Source organism: Capra hircus, chromosome 4 (genome assembly GCF_001704415.2).
Source record: "Capra hircus breed San Clemente chromosome 4, ASM170441v1, whole genome shotgun sequence".
NCBI lineage: Eukaryota > Metazoa > Chordata > Mammalia > Artiodactyla > Bovidae > Capra > Capra hircus.
The window spans coordinates 56,699,730-56,718,498 of NC_030811.1; the positions used below are offsets into that span (position 1 = coordinate 56,699,730).

General features: G+C 35.5%; 1 protein-coding gene across 2 annotated transcripts in view; it reads left to right on the forward strand.

Moving 5' to 3' along the window:
- The window catches only part of BBS9 (Bardet-Biedl syndrome 9), a 473,303-nt gene that overhangs the window by 195,182 nt on the left and 259,352 nt on the right, over positions 1-18,769 (forward strand). For both annotated transcript variants that reach the window (XM_018047135.1, XM_018047136.1), the window contains exons 10-12: positions 4,050-4,231; positions 9,816-9,892; positions 13,379-13,432. In XM_018047135.1, the coding sequence (XP_017902624.1) occupies positions 4,050-4,231; positions 9,816-9,892; positions 13,379-13,432 (313 nt within the window). The remainder of the gene's footprint in view (positions 1-4,049; positions 4,232-9,815; positions 9,893-13,378; positions 13,433-18,769) is intronic.

Here is an 18,769-nt window from a genome sequence, read left to right on the forward strand (position 1 = left end):
GCCACTGGATGTACACAGTTCGACTTCGGGGGAGAGGTCTGTTTGGAGATATAAATGGAGCTGGCACAAAAAGGGTATTTTTAAAGTCATGGGATAGAAAGAGTTCACCAAGGCCAGAGTCCTCTGCCTTTAGTCTGGTCACTTTTTTCTTTTTCTTTTTTCAAATCTCGAGAATCTACTTATAAGTCAGGATCTAGCTTCTGCATCCTTTGCCCAATGAAGACTTGCTCTGCTGTTTCATGTATGGTCATTATACTGCACTCTTCATATAGCATCTGACATGTTCTGTTGCAATTGCTATTTTTTAAAATAGGTTTTCCTTTGCAATTAGACCAGAATTTTTTTTTTATGGAGTTAGCACCATATCTTATTTGCCTTTGTAACTCTGGTATAGCAGATGCTTAATAAACATATCTTAAACAAATGATTACAAAGTGACTCAAAATATGTTCAAGTGATCAAGTCTAGCCTGTTGGGGCTAAGGAAGGACTGCCTACATTGAGTCTGCCTGCTGTGTGTAAGGGAATTGCCTTTAAATCATGTGCTAGGTATTGAGGCAGAGGAGTAAAAATTGAGTACAATAAGTAGTATTTAAGTTTCTAAGATTTCTGTGATATCTATATCTCATATAAAAACCACACTGAAGATTTAAAAGCTTGAAATATTTCTATTTTGTATAAGGTGCAGCTGGACAAGAAACAATTTGATTCAATGCATGTTCTTTTCATTTGTTTTTAAAGCTATTATTCATTTGTTTTTATTGTATTAGTAAAAGAAAGTGTTCATTTTTATTTTTTTGAGTATTTCAAATACTTTCAGATTGTTAATTTTATAGCTTGGCCTTGTCAGAAAAAGAACTAGATGAAAGTTTTTAATTTCATAGATTACTCAACCTTTAAGTAGCTGATTCAAGTGAATTGTATATTCCCTTCGATCTTTTTCTTTGCGGATGTACTCATATTTTCATTGATTTGTAAGAGTTCTTTACATGTTAGATGAAATATATAAAAAAATGTTTATAGGTCAAAAACAGTAAATATCCACAACTTCATAGAGTTCAACTTAAATCATATATTTTATGTTGGTTGCCAAGGTTTTCCCCAGTTTGTCTTTTGTTCTTTTTACCATGATGTTATTTTTAAAGCATATAACAAGTTTAAAACTTTCTTTGTGGTTTAATTTAGAGATCCTTTGCTTTGTAGTTTCCTCTATTGCTTTTTCACAGCAAAGTTCTTTCCCTCTCAAGGGCAGATAAATATTTTTGTAGTTTCATATTTTTAAATTTAACTTTTAAAATCCATCTGGAATTTTGTTTGAATGTATTGCTAGGGCTGGATCTATTTACTGAATGATGAAACAATTACTTTCAGATTCCTGAGCTAGCTCTATTGTTTAATTTCATGCTCCATTGCTAAAATCACAAAATTATTATGTCCTAGTAATATAACATCTTTGACCTTGAGTCCTTGTAAAATACATTATTCTGGTTCCTTGGTTTAGCTTATGTATTTCAAGGACCAGTAATAATCCTGAGACTTAATTTGGCAGTGTAAATGTGTAAGTAACGGGGTACACAGTACTTGGTCTACTAGATGACATCTTCCAGCATAAAATTCTATCACTCACAACACTTTACACATTGTCACGTGGACAATAAATATTGTGTAAGAAGGTATTTTTTAAGTAGAAAGATTTTTGAAAATATCTTGATTTTTTTACATAAAAATGTAAAAAATACATTTTTTTACATTTTTACATCTTATATAAAAAAATCAAGATATTTAAAAAATCTTGTTTTTCTTAAATAGAAATTAAATATTTGGGCTTTATACTTAAGTTGGGCTTAACTTTAGAAATGATATATATGTATACTAAAAATTTTCCTTTGTGTTTAAGATCACGAATGATGACATTACTTATATGTTAAGTAGTACTATAGGCCTGTGTCAAACTGTCTGTCCCATCATAGACAGAAATTTCACTCATTTATTCTAAAGTTTTTAGAGCTTGTATTAGTGTTACTATGGAATAAAACATGCAATGTTAAATGAATTCAGCTATTCTAAGTTTTTGTTATTTGATCCAAATTGTACGTAATGGCTCTAATGCCAATGATAAGAAAAAAGTAAAATTTTTAAGTTTTATAATTTAGTGTGAAGGCATTCTGGAGACCCTTGGTAAGCTCTTTCAGTAAGGAAAGATCCTGGCTCCTCTCTTTTCCTTTTGAACACCTCAAAACATCAGTAAAGAATTTTTTCTTTTTGAGACACTGAAGAAAATATGTGTATATACCAGTATCAAACTCTGTCTGAACTCAGAAACTTAATAGGTTCAGATAAATTTTTAGATAAACCCCTCGGTTTAAATTATTGCTTTTTGCCATCTAAAACAGTGGGATGTAACTGATTCTCTAATAAGCTATCCAGTTCAAAGACCAAATAAATTTGGATAGTAAGGTATACTTATATTGGCTCATGCTAGGTTTCCTTTATAATGGACCACTCAAAGGGTGAAGATGAAATGGATATAACCCTTTTGGATTCAAAGAGTTGATGATTACCACATTATCTGAGAACCTCTGCCTTTTAGTTTCCTAGTGTTTCCTTAGGACTTATTGTGTTCCCAGACTTTAGTAGGTCTGAGTAGAATGGGGAACAGACTAACTCAATAGGGACAGAGGTTTGCCCTCTTGAAATGAGTTTGTCTGAGCTGGAAGTTGAGATTTCTATGGCCACTAGGTGGCTTCAGTTGCCTGAAAAGAAAAGGTCAGGTCCAGAGGTTCTGTAGGGGTGAAAACATTTTATTTTAGGAAAATAATTTTATTTGGCAGTATTTATTTTCTGAGCTAGATCGGCAGAACAAGTTTGTTTGACTTAAAGACCTTTGAGGATCACCTACTTTCACCTTCTCGTTTCAGAAAAAGGGCATTTAGGAAGACTTCACCAAGTTGACTCAGCTACATTGGGCAGAGTTAGAGCTAGAACCTAAGTATCCTTTTACTTTTTAGCTAGTTTTTTAATCTGTTGAATCAGTGATACCAATCTATTTTTTTATTATTATGAAGTCACAGTACAGAATTATGTATAGGCCCTGGAGAAAGATTGGGTAGGAATATTGTGTTTAAAGCAGATAGTAAAGTTGCTGGTGGCTACCTTGTGGGATGGATTGAGCAATGATAGTGTTTACTCTTAGTGAAGCTGGACTTTTAGATTAATGAGCTACATTTTTTCATGACCAAAAGAATTAAAAAATTCTTATTTGTTCTGAATGAGTCCTAGACCCTTATATATATATATCCTAACTCCTTTCCTTCAGATGAATAGCACATTTTTTTTCCAAGTTATTGTCTCTCTCAAGTATTCTGTTGTTTTTGATTAATATTTAACCTTTATAATAGGGTTGGAAAACTTTTGTAAAAATCAAAGGCCAGTAGAAAACACAACAAACAAAGTCATTATATATCAGTTCAAAATGACTCATGACAATATTGAGTTTCTTTCCCTCTGAGCAGGGTGGGGAGGAAGCAAATAGTATCATTTCATCTACTTCTATAGTAAGTTCAGGAAAACATACAACTTTTATTTTTTAAACATTTATGCTTAAGTTATTTATAATTTGTATATTATGGCTGTTTTCTAGAAAATAACAGAGATAAGGGAGACTTTAAGAGAAGAAAAAAAAGGGTGAAAGGGTGGGGAGGAAAAGAGATAATCAGGATGATAAGAGTGATGGGGAACAAGCTAGTAAGTGAGAGAAAGGGAGACTTCTGTCTGAAAGTGAAGGGAGAGAGAACAGACCGGAGAGCTCCTTGAATAGGAGTGCACGTGAAGGAAGCCATGTGAGGGGACCTGGGGAGGGAGGGGGAGCCTATGTCCCAAGGGTAGAGAGAAACAAAAGGAAAAGAGAAGGGCTCACATTTCTTTTCATGGCCTCCTCCATTTTCTTAATGGTATGTTGAAGCTCAATTGAATGAAAGTGTAGTTGGTCAAGTCTAAATCCATTAAACATTTTTAATTATGTCTCATTTTCTCCTTTTTTTTTTTTTAAAGTGATTTAAAGGGAGTGATAGTCACTCTGAGTGATGATGGTCATTTGCAGTGTTCATACCTGGGGACAGATCCTTCTTTGTTCCAAGCTCCAAAAGTTGAATCTAGAGAACTAAACTATGATGAACTTGATATGGAGTTGAAAGAACTTCAGAAAGTCATCAAAAATGTTAACAAATCACAAGGTATCTCATTTTCAGCTTTCTATTATAATATTCATTGTAAAATTTATATTATTTTGTATATGTATAATATTTTGTACATGTTGATTTTCTCCCCCAGGCTTAATTAAAGTCATTTTTGTGAAAACAGCATTGCTCTTTAACATGCTAGTCTTTGCGCTTAATTTGTATATTATAGCTTCTGAAAGATATGTCCTATTTAAGGTAATACTTTTGTTAATGTGTTTCACAGACAGTGCTATCTAGGTTTTTTTCTTTAAACTCTAAGAAAGGAACATATATTTCTTCAGGTAGTGATTTTAGGCCTTTAGAAGAACATTAAAGTTTAGAGTGATCATTTATTAACTTCTAATATCCCTGAAAAAATTTTAGTTGCTTCTTTTAAAGGAAACCAGAGCAGTACATGAGTTACCACTTTATTACTAAAAATGTAGTCATTTGCAGCCCAGTGAGATAATTTATGTTTGTAGTTAATTAGCCATCCAAATGGAGTGTAGCTTGTGGTATGCTGATTTCTAGTGACTCAGAGGCTGATGATATTTTCAGTTCCTGAGTTTTGTATAACTCAATATTATCTTACTTTGGGATTCACAAGGGTATAATTTTATTATAAATTAAAAGGAGAAACAAAACACCAATCCTGCTGTTTGAGTTGGACATGTGAAAAGCATTACTTTAAGTTCTCTTCTCAGGGTCAGGTAAAAGTTTTTTTTTAATGAGAAAAAATATGGACTATTTTCACATAAAAGAAATGTTAAAACAAGTAGGAATAATAAAAGAAGCAGAGCATCAAAAGCCAACCAAAACAGCAGAGCCAATCTTACTCCTGGTCCAATCACTTTCCTAGAGTTATGTATTTTTGAGTCTATATTACCAAGAGAGATTCAGAGGAATTTAGATAATATATTTCAAAATGTGAATATTAAAATAAAATTGTTTTGTTTTGGTTTTACACTTTCTCTTAGAAAGTTTTGAAAGTAAACAAATGAAACTTGGGTCTTTTAAGTATCTCCAAATATTTAAAAACGCATTTGTTGTCGACATCCTCTGGTCAAATAGAGAATAGTTAAAATTGGGTGTATCATATTGCAATATACATGTTTCTATACTAGTATAGATACTAGTGTTTTGGGAATAATGGAATATAAGTCTCATTTTGTCATTTAAAAATATAATTAGGAAAAAAATATAATTGGGGAAGAGTGGCATATATATATGTGTGTTTGTGTGTGTGTGTGTATGTGTGTATGAAACATGAAATTTACAGAGTTCATTAAATTTAATGTAACTTTTCACTCCAAGTTTTGTGTCTTGAGATTGTGGCATTTCTATAAACAATGTGCTAATGATATTTTGATTAACACTTGCTTATGTACAACATTTCTCAGAAAAATCCCTTATAGCTAAGTTACTTTTTGGTGGCCAAAATGATGCCCTTGAGTACTCCAGTCTTTTCACCCAGGGATAGGCTATTTTACTTGTCATTACCCTGATTTTCTTCTTTGTATATTGAAATAACTGCTGATTAAGCTAGGGATGAACCCACAGACTTGAGTGCAAAGTTTATTATTTACATAACCTCAAAGTTAATATTTGAAGTTCTCTGCCCCTTCTTTGCCACCATCATTTGATTTTATTCATAAAAATGAAACAAAGACTCTTTTAAAAAAAAGGAGAGAGTTTTAACATAGTTTATTTCTAGAATATGGAAAAAATTTACTATTTTTTACACTTAAAAAATTGTGGTGTATTTGTTCATTAAAATACCTATAATTATATAAAAGCACCAAATCATATCACTATAGCAGATTGTGAGAAGTTAAAACTCCGAACTTTTTGATGACCTCATTATTCATTTAAATGCCACCTATTTTAGTAGAGTGACTTTAACTTGCAAAAAAAAAAAATGTTCATTTCAGTCTTGTGGGTTATGTTCGGCACTTAAAGTTGTTGCTTTTTTATTTCTTCAAAGCAATAATTGCAGCAAAATATAAAGCCAATTTAAAGAATACATTTTGTTGTACACATGGTGTATATTATCTACCATAGTAAAAGTGTTTTTGAAGCTGATTTTATGTGTGTAAGTTATATGGGGATGTATGTTATAAGCATGAAATAATATCAATAGTAATAATTTCTGTATGGCTCATGGATTTTGAAGCTTTTCATATTCAACTCGTTAGTTAGAATCCTGCCTTGCATTTCTGTTACCAGTAGTCAACAACATTTGTTAGTAGACACTTTCAAAAATAGAGTTTCCTTATGATTTATTTAAATAGTTGATATATTCTTTCTTTGGGATAAGTATGAAGGAATGAGTACAGTATTGACATAGACTCCCACACAGCATGTCTTCAGGAAGGAAAAGAGAGCAGTAAGATATAGGCTTATAACTGAAAGTCTGCACCCATTTGAAGTATGTCTAGGATAACTTAAGTTGCTTCTACCATTGAGCGGTAGAAACATTTGTGCTTGGTAACCTTTTTGGAAATTCTGCTGTTCAGACTTATGGCTGGCTGTCTATAACAGAATACCCAAATAAGGTGGCTTAAACAGGCAGAGGTTTACTTCTTTCTCATGGAAAAGAAGTCCAGTAATGAGCAGTCCAGGGTTGGTTTGGCAGTTCCACTGTCATGAGGGACTTTTGAGTCCGTCTCACCCGGGTCTTCTGTTGGTTCAGGATGGCTTCTGGAAGTCCTGCCTCACATCTGCAGCTGAGTCAGCCCACTTAAGGGTCTTTCCTGGCAGCCACACCCTAAACAACTTCTGCTCATATCTCACTGGCCACTCCAAGCTGCAAAAGAGGCTAGGAGATTTAGCATTTTGTTTGAACACTTGGGTTGAGTACAAGATTAGGCTCCAAGCTTAGGAGAAAATTGGACTCTTCTTTCAGTAAAGAAGAACCAAAGATTCATTACTGGGTGGGCAATGAGCAACCTTTTGTGCTCTACGTTGTGGAAATTCCTGTTCCAAATATTGCCATTTTGGTGAGAATGTCTGGTGGCGGTTGTAGGCAGTTCTTCTCTTTGTGAGACACTGGATTCATGTGACATCATCCAAATGCTTTCTGTATTTTTCAGTCAGCCATCCTCAGGGTTTGGCGGATGTTCCCTGTCAAGGTCACAAGGTTATTTCAGCAGTTCCAGGCAACATGTACAAATACGATTTCCAGGGAAGGAGACAGATATTTCTCCCAAGTCTCCCCATTTATTAGGGAGGAATAACTTTCCCAGAACCACATACCAGCACCCCACCTCCCATCAATTCTCACCTCACATCTGCCAGGATTAGGTTCCATGCTCAGGCCTGAAATAACAAAAGGTCAGGGGAATGAAATCACCATGCTTAGATTTGACCAATTCAGTGATTAAGATGGAAGAGAATTAGGGGAATTCGATGGAAGTGAATTAGATGGAAGTGAATCAGCAGAATTAGGGGTCTACCACAAAGGAGGAGGAAAAGGGAAGAATGAATGTTAGGGGGCAGCCAATAATCTGGATACATATATGTATTATTATGTATTAAGTGAAAGTCACTCAGTTGTTTCTGACGCTGCGACCCCATGGACTACACAGTCCATGGAATTCTTCAAGCCCAGGATACTAAAATACTGGAGTAGGCAGCCGTTCCCTTCTCCAGGAGATCTTCCCAACCCAGGGATCAAACTCAGGTCTCCCGCATTCCAGGTGGACTCTTTACCAGCTGAGCCATCAGGGAAGCCCTATGTATGTATATATACACGTGTGTATGTGCATATGTATTATTTTTGTTTCTTGTTTATTTAGGGTCTCTACAGCTTGTTCATAATATCTCATTATGTACTATAAATGTTTTTGAAATTATGAAATTTTAAGTTGAAAATAAAACGAACATGGTAAAAACTATTCAGTCAGTACTGAAAGCATAAAACCCAGGTCTTACTTCTACTAGAGTGTTTCAATGTAATCTTTATTAATAGTTTTGTGTATTCTGTAAGAAAGTTTTCTGATTATATAATTGTTTTTACACAAATATGTGTGTATTAGAGACACTGTACTACATCTTGCTTTTTTTAGATCAATAGCATATCTTGGAGTTCTTTCCTTGTCAGTACATAAAGATGGATAGCACTCTCAACAGTTTCGGGTTTTGGACCATTGCACGGTATTGATAATACCATAACTTAGTTAACTATTTCCCTATTAATAGAAATATAACTTAGATTTAGGCTGTTTTGTTTTTGATAATTACCAGCAACAGAGAAACCCCTTGGACATGAGTATTGGGTAAATGTTTGAAAATAGAATTGTTAGGTTACAGGGTATGTGAATTTTACATTTTGATTTGTTGTCATTGTTGTTCAGCAGCTAAACTGTGTCCAGCTCTTTGCAACCCCACAGACTGCAGCATGCTAGGTTTCTCAGTCCGTCATTATCTCGTAGAGTTTGCTGAAACGCATGTTTATTGAGTTGATGGTGCCATCCAACCATCTCATTCACGCGCTTTTCCTCCTGCCTTCAATCTTTTCCAGCATCAGGGTCTTTTCCAATGAGTCGTCTCTTTGTATCAGGTGGCCAAAGTATTGGAGCTTCAGTTTTGACATCAGTCCTTCCGATGAATATTCAGGGTTGATTTCCTTTAGGATTGACTGGTTTGATCTCCTTTCTGTCCAAGGGACTCTCAAGAGTCTTCTCCAGCACCATAATTCAAAAACATAAATTCTTCGGCACTCAGCCTTCTTTATGGTCCAACTGTCACATCCATATATGTCTATTGGAAAAACCATAACTTTGAGTTTATGGACCTTTGTTGGCAAAATGATGTCTCTGCTTTTTAATATGCTCTCTAGGTTTGTCATAGCTTTTCTTCCAAGGAACAAGTGTCTTTTAATTTCATGGCTGTAGTCACCATCCACAGTGATTTTGGAGCCAAAGGAAATAAAATCTGCCCTTGTTTCCATTGTTTCCCCATCTATTTGCCCTGTATGTGTGTGTGCGCGTGTTAGTTGCTTACTTGTGTCCGACTCTTTGTGACCCCATAGACTGTAGCCGGCCAGGCTCCTCTGTCTATGGAATTCTCCAGGCAAGACTACTGAAGTGGGTTGCCATTTCCTCACAAAGTGATGGCAAACGATCTTGAGATGTCACGATCTTAGTTTTTTGAACGTTGAGTTTTAAGCCAGTTTTTCCACTCTTCATCTTGCACCTTCATCAGGAAGCTGTTTAGTTCCTCTTTGCATTATGCCATTAGGTAGGGAGGTATTCTCTGCATAACTGAGGTTGTTGATATTTCTCCCGGCAGTTATAGCCAATTTACTCTCATGGGTTATACTCTTTTGGGCTTCTAACAGTAGCTAAGGAGAGGGAATTGAAATTCCTAACATAGGTCAGTCAGTGGGTCACATATCTTTGGGAAAAAAAGACAGCGTTTCTTTACAGTAACATAGAGGGGAAAGCTTTTCATTCTGTATTGCATCATTTTTTTTCAACATGTGAATACATTTATGGGATTGTTTTTTGATATAAGGTATAGATAAATCTTAAAACAACTTTATATAGCAATTTTTACTTTATGATTAAATATCTTTTTTTTTCTCTTAATATTACAGATGTTTGGCCCCTGACTGAGAGAGAAGATGACCTGAAAGTCTCTGCCATGGTTTCTCCTAACTTTGATTCAGTATCTGTAGGTGTATTTGCAGACTTTAAGAGGGTTTGTGATAGTGGTGGACTCTGATATATTGGAATCAGATTGTATTGGTTTAAAATCTGGGCCTCCGGATAGAAACTTCAGGGAAGATAACAAGTTTTAGGCCTTGTTACTTTCTAGAAAAAAACATTTCTAGCATCTCAGTGTGATAACAAGTTTCTTAGGCAGATTTCTATCTTAAAAAAGGGGAAGGGAAGGGGGTTTGTCAAAGAGGTTCTCACCATTACTCTGAATTTCCCTACTTTATTTTATTTTTTCAAACTTTTTCAGTACTGGAGTATTGAGATAATCCTACTCCAGATGAATAATATTGAGCCCACTACATTTTTGTTGAATGTTCAATAAGATAATGTTTATGAAAGGCATGACTCAGAGTTTGATAATATATAGTCTTTATTACAGTGGCTGTGGTGGGAGAGTAATTTAAGAATAAAGGGTTGAGCCAGGAATTATTTTTTCTCTCATTTCTATTTGTGTGACCCAGAGCAAGGTATTTAATTTTTTGTCTCAATTTTCTTATCTATAAAATGGTAATAGTAGTAGAATCCACTTTGTTGAATTATAATAATTAACTAACAAATCATTATAATAATATTCATAATCATCAACCCTACCACAGCTATCACTGTTCCAGCTGTCTTGTGTGTGCTCAGTTGCTGAGTCATGTCTTACTCTTTGTGACTCTCTGGACTGTAGCCTGCTAGGCGCCTCTGTCCATGGAATTTTCCAGGCAAGAATACTGGAGTGGGTTGCCATTTCCTTCTCCAGGGGATCTTTCCTAACCAGGGTTCAAACCAATGTCTCTTGTGTCTCCTGCATTGGCAGACAGATTCTTTACCACTGCACCACCTAGGAAAATTGACTGCCATTTCCTTAATGCCAGTCACATAATGGGTGTTCAGTATATATTTGCTCTATAAATGAATCAGTTCAGTTCAGTCGCTCAGTCATATCTGACTCTTTACGACCCCATGAATCACAGCACGTCAGGCCTCCCTGTCCATCATCAACTCCTGGAGTTCACTCAAACTCATGTCTGTTGAGTTGATGATGCCATCCAGCCATCTCATCCTCTGTCGTCCCCTTCTCCTCCTGCCCTCAATCCTTCCCAGCATCAGGTTCTTTTCCAATGAGTCAACTCTTTGCATGAGGTGGCCAAAGTATTGGAGTTTCAGCTTTAGCATCAGTCCTTCCAGTGAATACCGAGGACTAATCACCTTTAGGATGGACTGGTTGGATCTCCTTGCAGTCCAAGGGACTCTCAAGAGTCTTCTCCAACACCATAGTTCAAAAGCATCAAAGAATAATAAAGCTGAAAAACCAGAAAGGGGGACTGTCCTTGGTTACATTACCTTATCTTTTTGTTTAGTCTTCTTTAAGCACTTGTTAGATTACGGTTAGTTTTCTCTCACTGCCTGAAGTTGGGCCAAAATCTATCTAGTTTATCTGTCTGTACCAAAGTTGATCAATTTAGGCAAGTGATCAAATTCACTCATTTTACTGTATAAGAGATCTATGTCATATAACTTTGCTTAGGAAATGACTTTGATATTTAGGTATCAGAACAGAATATAGTAAGTAATTCCATAGCTTTTTGAAGAATAATCTTAGTACAAACAGCCAACCCAAGTTGTGATAAAAATTGCATTAACATTGCCTTAGTATGTAAGTTGGATATTCTTGAAAAAAAAAAAAAAAAGTAGGACTATATATGAAAGGAACATTCACCCAGTTGAGTCACATAGTAGAGGTACTGTTCTAAACATTGGATATTCAGCACACCATTTCTCACTCTACCTGAAGGGTGTAGTCTGAATGGAACATTTCTGCTTAGTTAGCTGACAAATGTACACACATTTTCTAGCCTTGGAAATGATTCTTTTTTTCCTTTGGGCAACTTATATAATTTTTTTCTAGGTTTTTCTCTTAGACATAGGCTATTTGAAATGAGGAATTCTCTCTCTGTTCTTTAGCAACTTTTGATCTTTGTGAGTAAAGGCTTTATGTAATAGCACTGTATTTTAATATGTATTTCCCTACTGGTAACCTGAAGTGCTTTTTCCTCCTAACTAGGTATCTCTTTCCAGCTCCATTTCTCCCATCTCACAGTTTTTTTTCCTTCTTAAGAAAGGAAAGGATTCTTGAGAGTATCATATTCATCTCATTGGAAAACATCAGTCCAATGATTTATGTGGCTTTGGTGCCATATTGTCTTCATATAGCTATTTCTCTCTGGCTATAATTTCATGTTTCCAAAGGACTTTTGTCCTTGAAATATCAAGGTGTTTAGGCATGGATGGAAAAGAGCAAGAAACGGGAGATGTTGGTTTCTTTTCTAGATTTGCCGACAGCTAAATGTGAAACATTTCCTGGATTTCAGTACTAATTTTAGGTAATACTAGAGCGGAAAGCTTGGCTTGATATTTTATTTTCAGTCATTATTGTGAAAGCACACATCCAAAAAATAATGTAATTTGTGCTAGACTGTTGTCTTTTATAGAAGAGACAAATATCGCTATCCTCTCTTCTTGATTGAGAAGTTGAATCAGAGTTCATATACAGTTTCCTATGGAATCATATATAGGATATGAATATCCTTACTCTTAATTATGCTGATGACCATGACATCATACCGATCCCCACTGCTTAGAAGAGGCTTAATTTTTCTCAGTAAAATAATTCCAACTAGGTTAATTTAAAGTACAATGGATTTATTCACTGGTTGGACAGAGACTTTATGATCATAATTGTTCCCTTAGGAATCCATGTGGGTATTATTAGAAAATATGTTACCCTTTGATCTTATTCTGTCATATAATGACCATGTTTTTTCCTCTCAATCTACTGCTCTAAAAAATAAGTTATAAATTCTAAGGAAATATTTGCTGTATTATATTCTGAATTCTTTAAGAGAGAGGACCAGGTAACCCAGGCTGATTCTCAAAGAGTGAAAGAATTTATGATATTTAGTGGTAAAAAAATAAACTGCTACTTTTGTTTTATTTTCTAGATGTCTTTATATCATTAATTACATGCCTTAGATACATATTATTAATTAGAATAAAGCATACCTTTGACAAGTTAAAAACACAAGGACCTAAAAAAAAGGCATAATGTTTATATAGAAAATATATAGAGGTCTTGTTTTATATAATATAAAGAATGAATTGATAGAATTAGTTTCAATTTTTAAGGAAATTTGGCAGTAGTTTGATAATAAAGTATGTGAACTTTTCTTCCCTTTTTTGGTGGGTGTGTTAATATTAGTTCATGACTTTCCAAATGAAGCCATCCAAAAAAGCCACAGTGATTCTTTTAGTCTGTCATCAGAGTGATAAATCCTTTTTGCCTTTTTTTTTTTTGGTGGTGGGAAGTATAAATCAAACCCACTGTGTTTACTTACAGATGTATAGTACTTAAACAATTCTTTCCTCCCTTTAATTTTCAATTCTGTGTTTACAGCAAGCTACTGATGTTGATGTGGGAGCTGACCTTGTCCCTTCAGTCACAGTGAAGGTATTGTACCATAGTTCTAGGCTCTAATGTGCAAGCAGTATCATGCATTTGATCACATCTGTCACTGTTGTCACCCTATAAGTAGCATATGGAAATATAAAAGAAACACTTGGTAGGCAGAAGAGCTAATACACATTTTTCCAAAGAGGACATCAAAATGGCTTAGCATCACTGATGATCAGGGAAATGCACATCAAAATCACAAGAGATGTCACTTCACAACTTAGAATGGCTATCATCAAGAAGACAAGAGATAACAGGAGGATGAGGATGTGGTGAGAATGGAGCCCTTAAATATTGTTGGTGGGAATATAAATCGATCCAACCAGTACTGAGATCATTTGGAGGTTCCTTAAAAAATTAAAAAAAAATCTTCTATATGATCTAGCAACTCTAATTCTGGGTATAAATCAAAGGAAATGAAAACAGTATTTCCCATGCGATATATACACTCTCATGCTTATGACAGTTTTATTCACAAAATAGCCAAGATACAGAAACAACCCAAATACCCATCAATGGTTGAATGGATAAAAAAAAGATATGGTACATTTACACCCTAGAATAGTATTCACCTATGAGAAGGGAGGATATCCTTCCATTTGCAACAACATGGGTGGATCTTAAGCACATTGTGCCAAATAAGATAAGATAGACAGAGAAAGACAAGTACTATATGATATCACTTACATGTGGGACTCTGAAAAAGCTAAGCCTGTAAAAACACAGGGTAAAATGGGCTTGAGGCTTCCCACGTGGCTCAGTGGTAAAGAATCTGCCTGCCAATGCAGGAGCTGCAGGAGATGTGGGTTCGACCCCTGGCTGTGGAAGATCCCCTGGAGGCAGAAATGGCAACCCATTCTAGTATTCTTGCTGGGGTAATCCAGTGGGCTGCAGTCCATGGGGTCGCTTATCAGGAGTTTGGGTAGGGTTGAGTGATGATTTGAAGGGAATACAGGAGTACACTTGTAATGAGTAGTAAATAAACTATAAATATCTGATGCACAGGGTAATGAATATAGATAGTAGTATTGTACTGTAGTTATGTGATATGATAAATTTCACTGGATTGGCAATCATATTGGCAGTGTATAAATGTATCAAAGTAACATCTATGATCCATAGGGTCGCAAATTGTCAGACACAACTGAAGTGACTTAGCACAGCACAGCACACAATGCGCTGTACACCTTAAATATGCACAATATGACACATTAAATTTATTGAATTAAAAAAAAGATTTCTTGGTTAAAAAAGTGAAAAAAAAGGAAAACCCAAACACTTGACATTTGTAAGTTTTCCTTAGCTTTGGGAAGTAAATAGGTAACCTTTATCATTTCCTGCAAATATAAAACTAGTATTTATAGCAGTATGTATATAATAAAAAATTGTTATGAATTAGTCTTACCTTTAGTTAAATGTGTAGTATGATTGGGGGTTATTTTTTAGAAACAATATTTAAATATACTAAAGGAATTGTGTCATCACATTCACAGTAGACCGAGCAGCTCACTTCAGTATTATATATATATAGGGAAATCATATGAATATTAATAATATCTTTCTTCTATGTGTGTGTTTAAAAAGAATTCCCAGCCATTTATCTGCCATAATATTAGCTTTAAATGGATGTATTTATAGCAGGAAAATGCTAAATGAAGAAGCCACAGAGTAGAGTAGTGACAAATTGATAGTGCCCCCCAAATACAATGTGAACGATGTGGTTTTGGTTAAGATTTTTAGTCCTGCCATTGTAGAATTTTAGAACTAGGACTCAAATGTGGAACCCTCTTAAGGCATTTAGATTAAAGTGTGGTAATCAGTCAGCACATTATTAAGCTGAAAATATTTATCACTGCCCAGACGTTGGAGCCAGGGAAAGTTGTGGATCTTGGCGATTCGCTAAGTCAAAACTTGGACGGGACTTTATATTTTCTTAGATTATGGGTTGCTGTCCTTGGAGGAGCTTGACAGGGCACCAGGCTTTACCAATTGTGTTCGCTTACACTGGACCCAGCGGGTGGCCCAAGTGTGGGGATCTTTGGTAGAAGCTGAAGGGAGCCCAATCTTATAACTGTTTCCTAAGCTAATTTTTTTGGATCCTTGCCACTGGAAACAAGGGTGGTCTTTTCCCAGTCTCCCTTCCCCCTATCCAATCAAAGGCTCTATCTCATTAATACTTCTGAGTCTGGAAAAGCTTTAGTGGCAAGAAATCAAACATTTAAGATAAAAAACCCAACAATCCTGCAGTGTTCCAGGAATGATCTGTAGACTTTTGTGTAGGGAAATCCCTTTTATATCTATCTACTGATATTGTTCTGACACATACATATAATAATTCAGGAGCATGTTGTAAATTTCAAAAAGAAATCTTGTACCTAAACCAGATAACATTGCTCATGGTAATTTTTCCCGCAACTACTATTAATTGCTGTAAATAAATACACCTTTCCCTCCCATGCAGTTCTTAGGCTTTCCTGTATAACAGCCACCTTCAAATGATGGTGTGACACTACTGGAAATTTCTCCTTCATTATGGGAATTTAACTGTGTTTGAGAATGATGAAGTTACATGCTCTTCCTTATTGCCATGATAAAAGAATAAGAAAGAATGCGATACTCTAGAGTTACACAAAATCAGCTTGACTTTCACGGCGGACACCGTGACTTCCTGTTTCTGCCTGACAGTTCCTATACAAATTTCTGTTATAAATCTCTCCTTATAGGCTTTAATAATAACAGCAGCCAAAATATATAACCATACAAGTTTCCGTCATAATAAATCCTGTTAATTGAGAAAATTTTTCCATCTGTTCCAAGTGAATGAAGATGTGGCTACCTTGAGTATGTGTTCATGATGCGTGGCCATCTGTTCCAGGCGACCAAGGCTGAGTGGTTGTTAATACCTGGCCTTTGGAGTCGTGTTTATATATCTAGGATAAAAATTTGGTATTATATTTCGTAAGGATCGTATTTTATTTTGTTAGAAATGGAAAATAGCATGGAAAACGCTCATATTCATGTTTCATATTTTCCCCTTAATATTCTATAATTATTTTTCTCTTAAAATGTGAGGTTTATGATCTAGCCAAGTCTTAAACTTTTTTATTTTGGCTCAAACACAACTCTTCTTTGTTACTGTGGTTATTTTTGTCACACATCATCTTGATTCATATTTGAAAGTGCCTAGTCCATTGTTGGGATTCAATAAATCTATGTATAAGAGTTACCACCATCCATCTTCCATCTAAACTAAATGCAAACACTTGTAACAATGTAAAATTGTATGATTGTTGTCTAAGTATGCATTGTTATACCTAGCAGAGTCAGAATGTCTGCCTCTTTAAAAGTGGCTTATTACTACTTTAAGGATTTTTCATTTTCATTTTTAAAGCTAAGCTCTCGTGAGACCTTCGTGGTCATTCTTTTTGGCTCACTTGCATATATTGGCTTGATGGTCTTAGACGTGTTTTTGAGTTTCTCTGAACCTCTATTTTTAAACTGTAAAATGGGGGAACTTTTTCATTTGCAGTTATTTTGATTCTTAACCACAGCTAATTAAGAGCATGGGCTCTGGACTGACAGACAGAAGTTAAATGATGGTTCTTCCACGTATAGTCAGAGTTGCCTTGGTCAAATTATCTGGCTTCTCTGAGCCACATTTTTCTCTTATGTAAAATGGGATATAGTGATAGGTAGTACCTGTTTCACAATGTTGTAATGGGTAAATGAGATAATACACACAAATAATTTATTAGGATGGTTCCATGAATATAGAAAGCTGCTAATGGTTATTATCATTAATTTTATTTAAAATATATGTACAGACAAGTATGGCAAAATGGTCTGAGGCGGCCTTACAAACAGGTATGAAAAGAAGAGAAATGAAAGGCAAAGGAGAAAAGGAAAGATATACCCATTGAATGCAAATTCCAAAGAATAGCAAGGAGAGATAAGAGAGTCTTCCTCAGTGATCACTGTAAAGAAATAGAGGAAAGCAATAGAATGGGAAAGACTAGGGCTCTCTTCAAGATAATTAGAGATACCAAGGGAATTTTCATGCAAAGATGGGCTCAATAAAGGACAGAAATGGTATGGACCTAAGAGAAGCAGAATATACTAAGAAGAGGTGGCAAGAATACACAGATGAAGTATACAAGAAAAGATCTTCATGACCCAGATAATCACGATGGTGTGATCACTTATCTACAGCCAGACATCCTGGAATGCGAGGTCAAGTGGGTCTTAGGAAGCATCACTAAAAATGAAGCTAGTGGAGATGGTGGAATTCCAGTTGAGCTGTTTCAAATCGTAAAAGATGATGCTGTGAAAGTGCTTCACTCAATATGTCAGCAAATTTGCAAAACTTAGCAGTGGCCCCAGGACTAGAAAAGGTCAGTTTTCATTCCAATCCCAAATAAAGGCAATGCCAAAGAACGCTGAAACTACTTCACAATTGCACTCATCTCACACTCTAGCAAAGTAATGCTCAAAATTCTCCAAGCCAGGCTTCAACGGTACATGAACCGTGAATTTCCAGATGTTCAAGCTGGATTTAGAAAAGGCAGAGGAACCAGAGATCAAATTGCCAACATCTGTTGGATCATTAGAAAAGCAAGAGAATTCCAGAAAAACATCTATTTCTGCTTTATTGACTATGCCAAAGCCTTTGACTGAGGGGATCACAGCAAACAGTGGAAAGTTCTTAGAGATAGAAATACCAGACCACCTGACCTGCCTCCTGAGAAATCTGTGTGCAGGTCAAGAAGCAACAGTTAGAACTGGATATGCAACAACAGACTGGTTCCAAATAGGAAAAGGAGTACGTCAAGGCTGTATATTGTCACCCTACTTATTTAACTTAGGTGCAGAATACATCATGAGAAATGTTGGGCTGGATGAAGCACAATCTGGAATCAAGATTGCCAGGAGAAATATCAATAACTTCAGATATGCAGATGATACCACCCTTATGGCAGAAAGTGAAGAAGAGCTAAAGAGCCTCTTGATGAAAGTGAAAGAGGAGAGTGAAAAAGTTGGCTTAAAGCTCAACATTCAGAAAACGAAGATCATGGCATCCGGTCCCATCAGTTCATGGGAAATAGATGGGGAAACAGTGGAAACAGTGTCAGACTTTATTTTGGGGGGCTCCAAAGTCACTGCAGTTGGTGATTGCAGCCATGAAATAAAAAAAAATTTGCTTTTTGTAAGAAAAGGTATGACCAACCTAGACAGCTTATTAAAAAGCAGAGACATTACTTTGCCAACAAAGGTCTGTCTAGTCAAAGCTATGGTTTTTCCAATAGTCATGTATGGGTGTTAGAGTTGGACCATAAG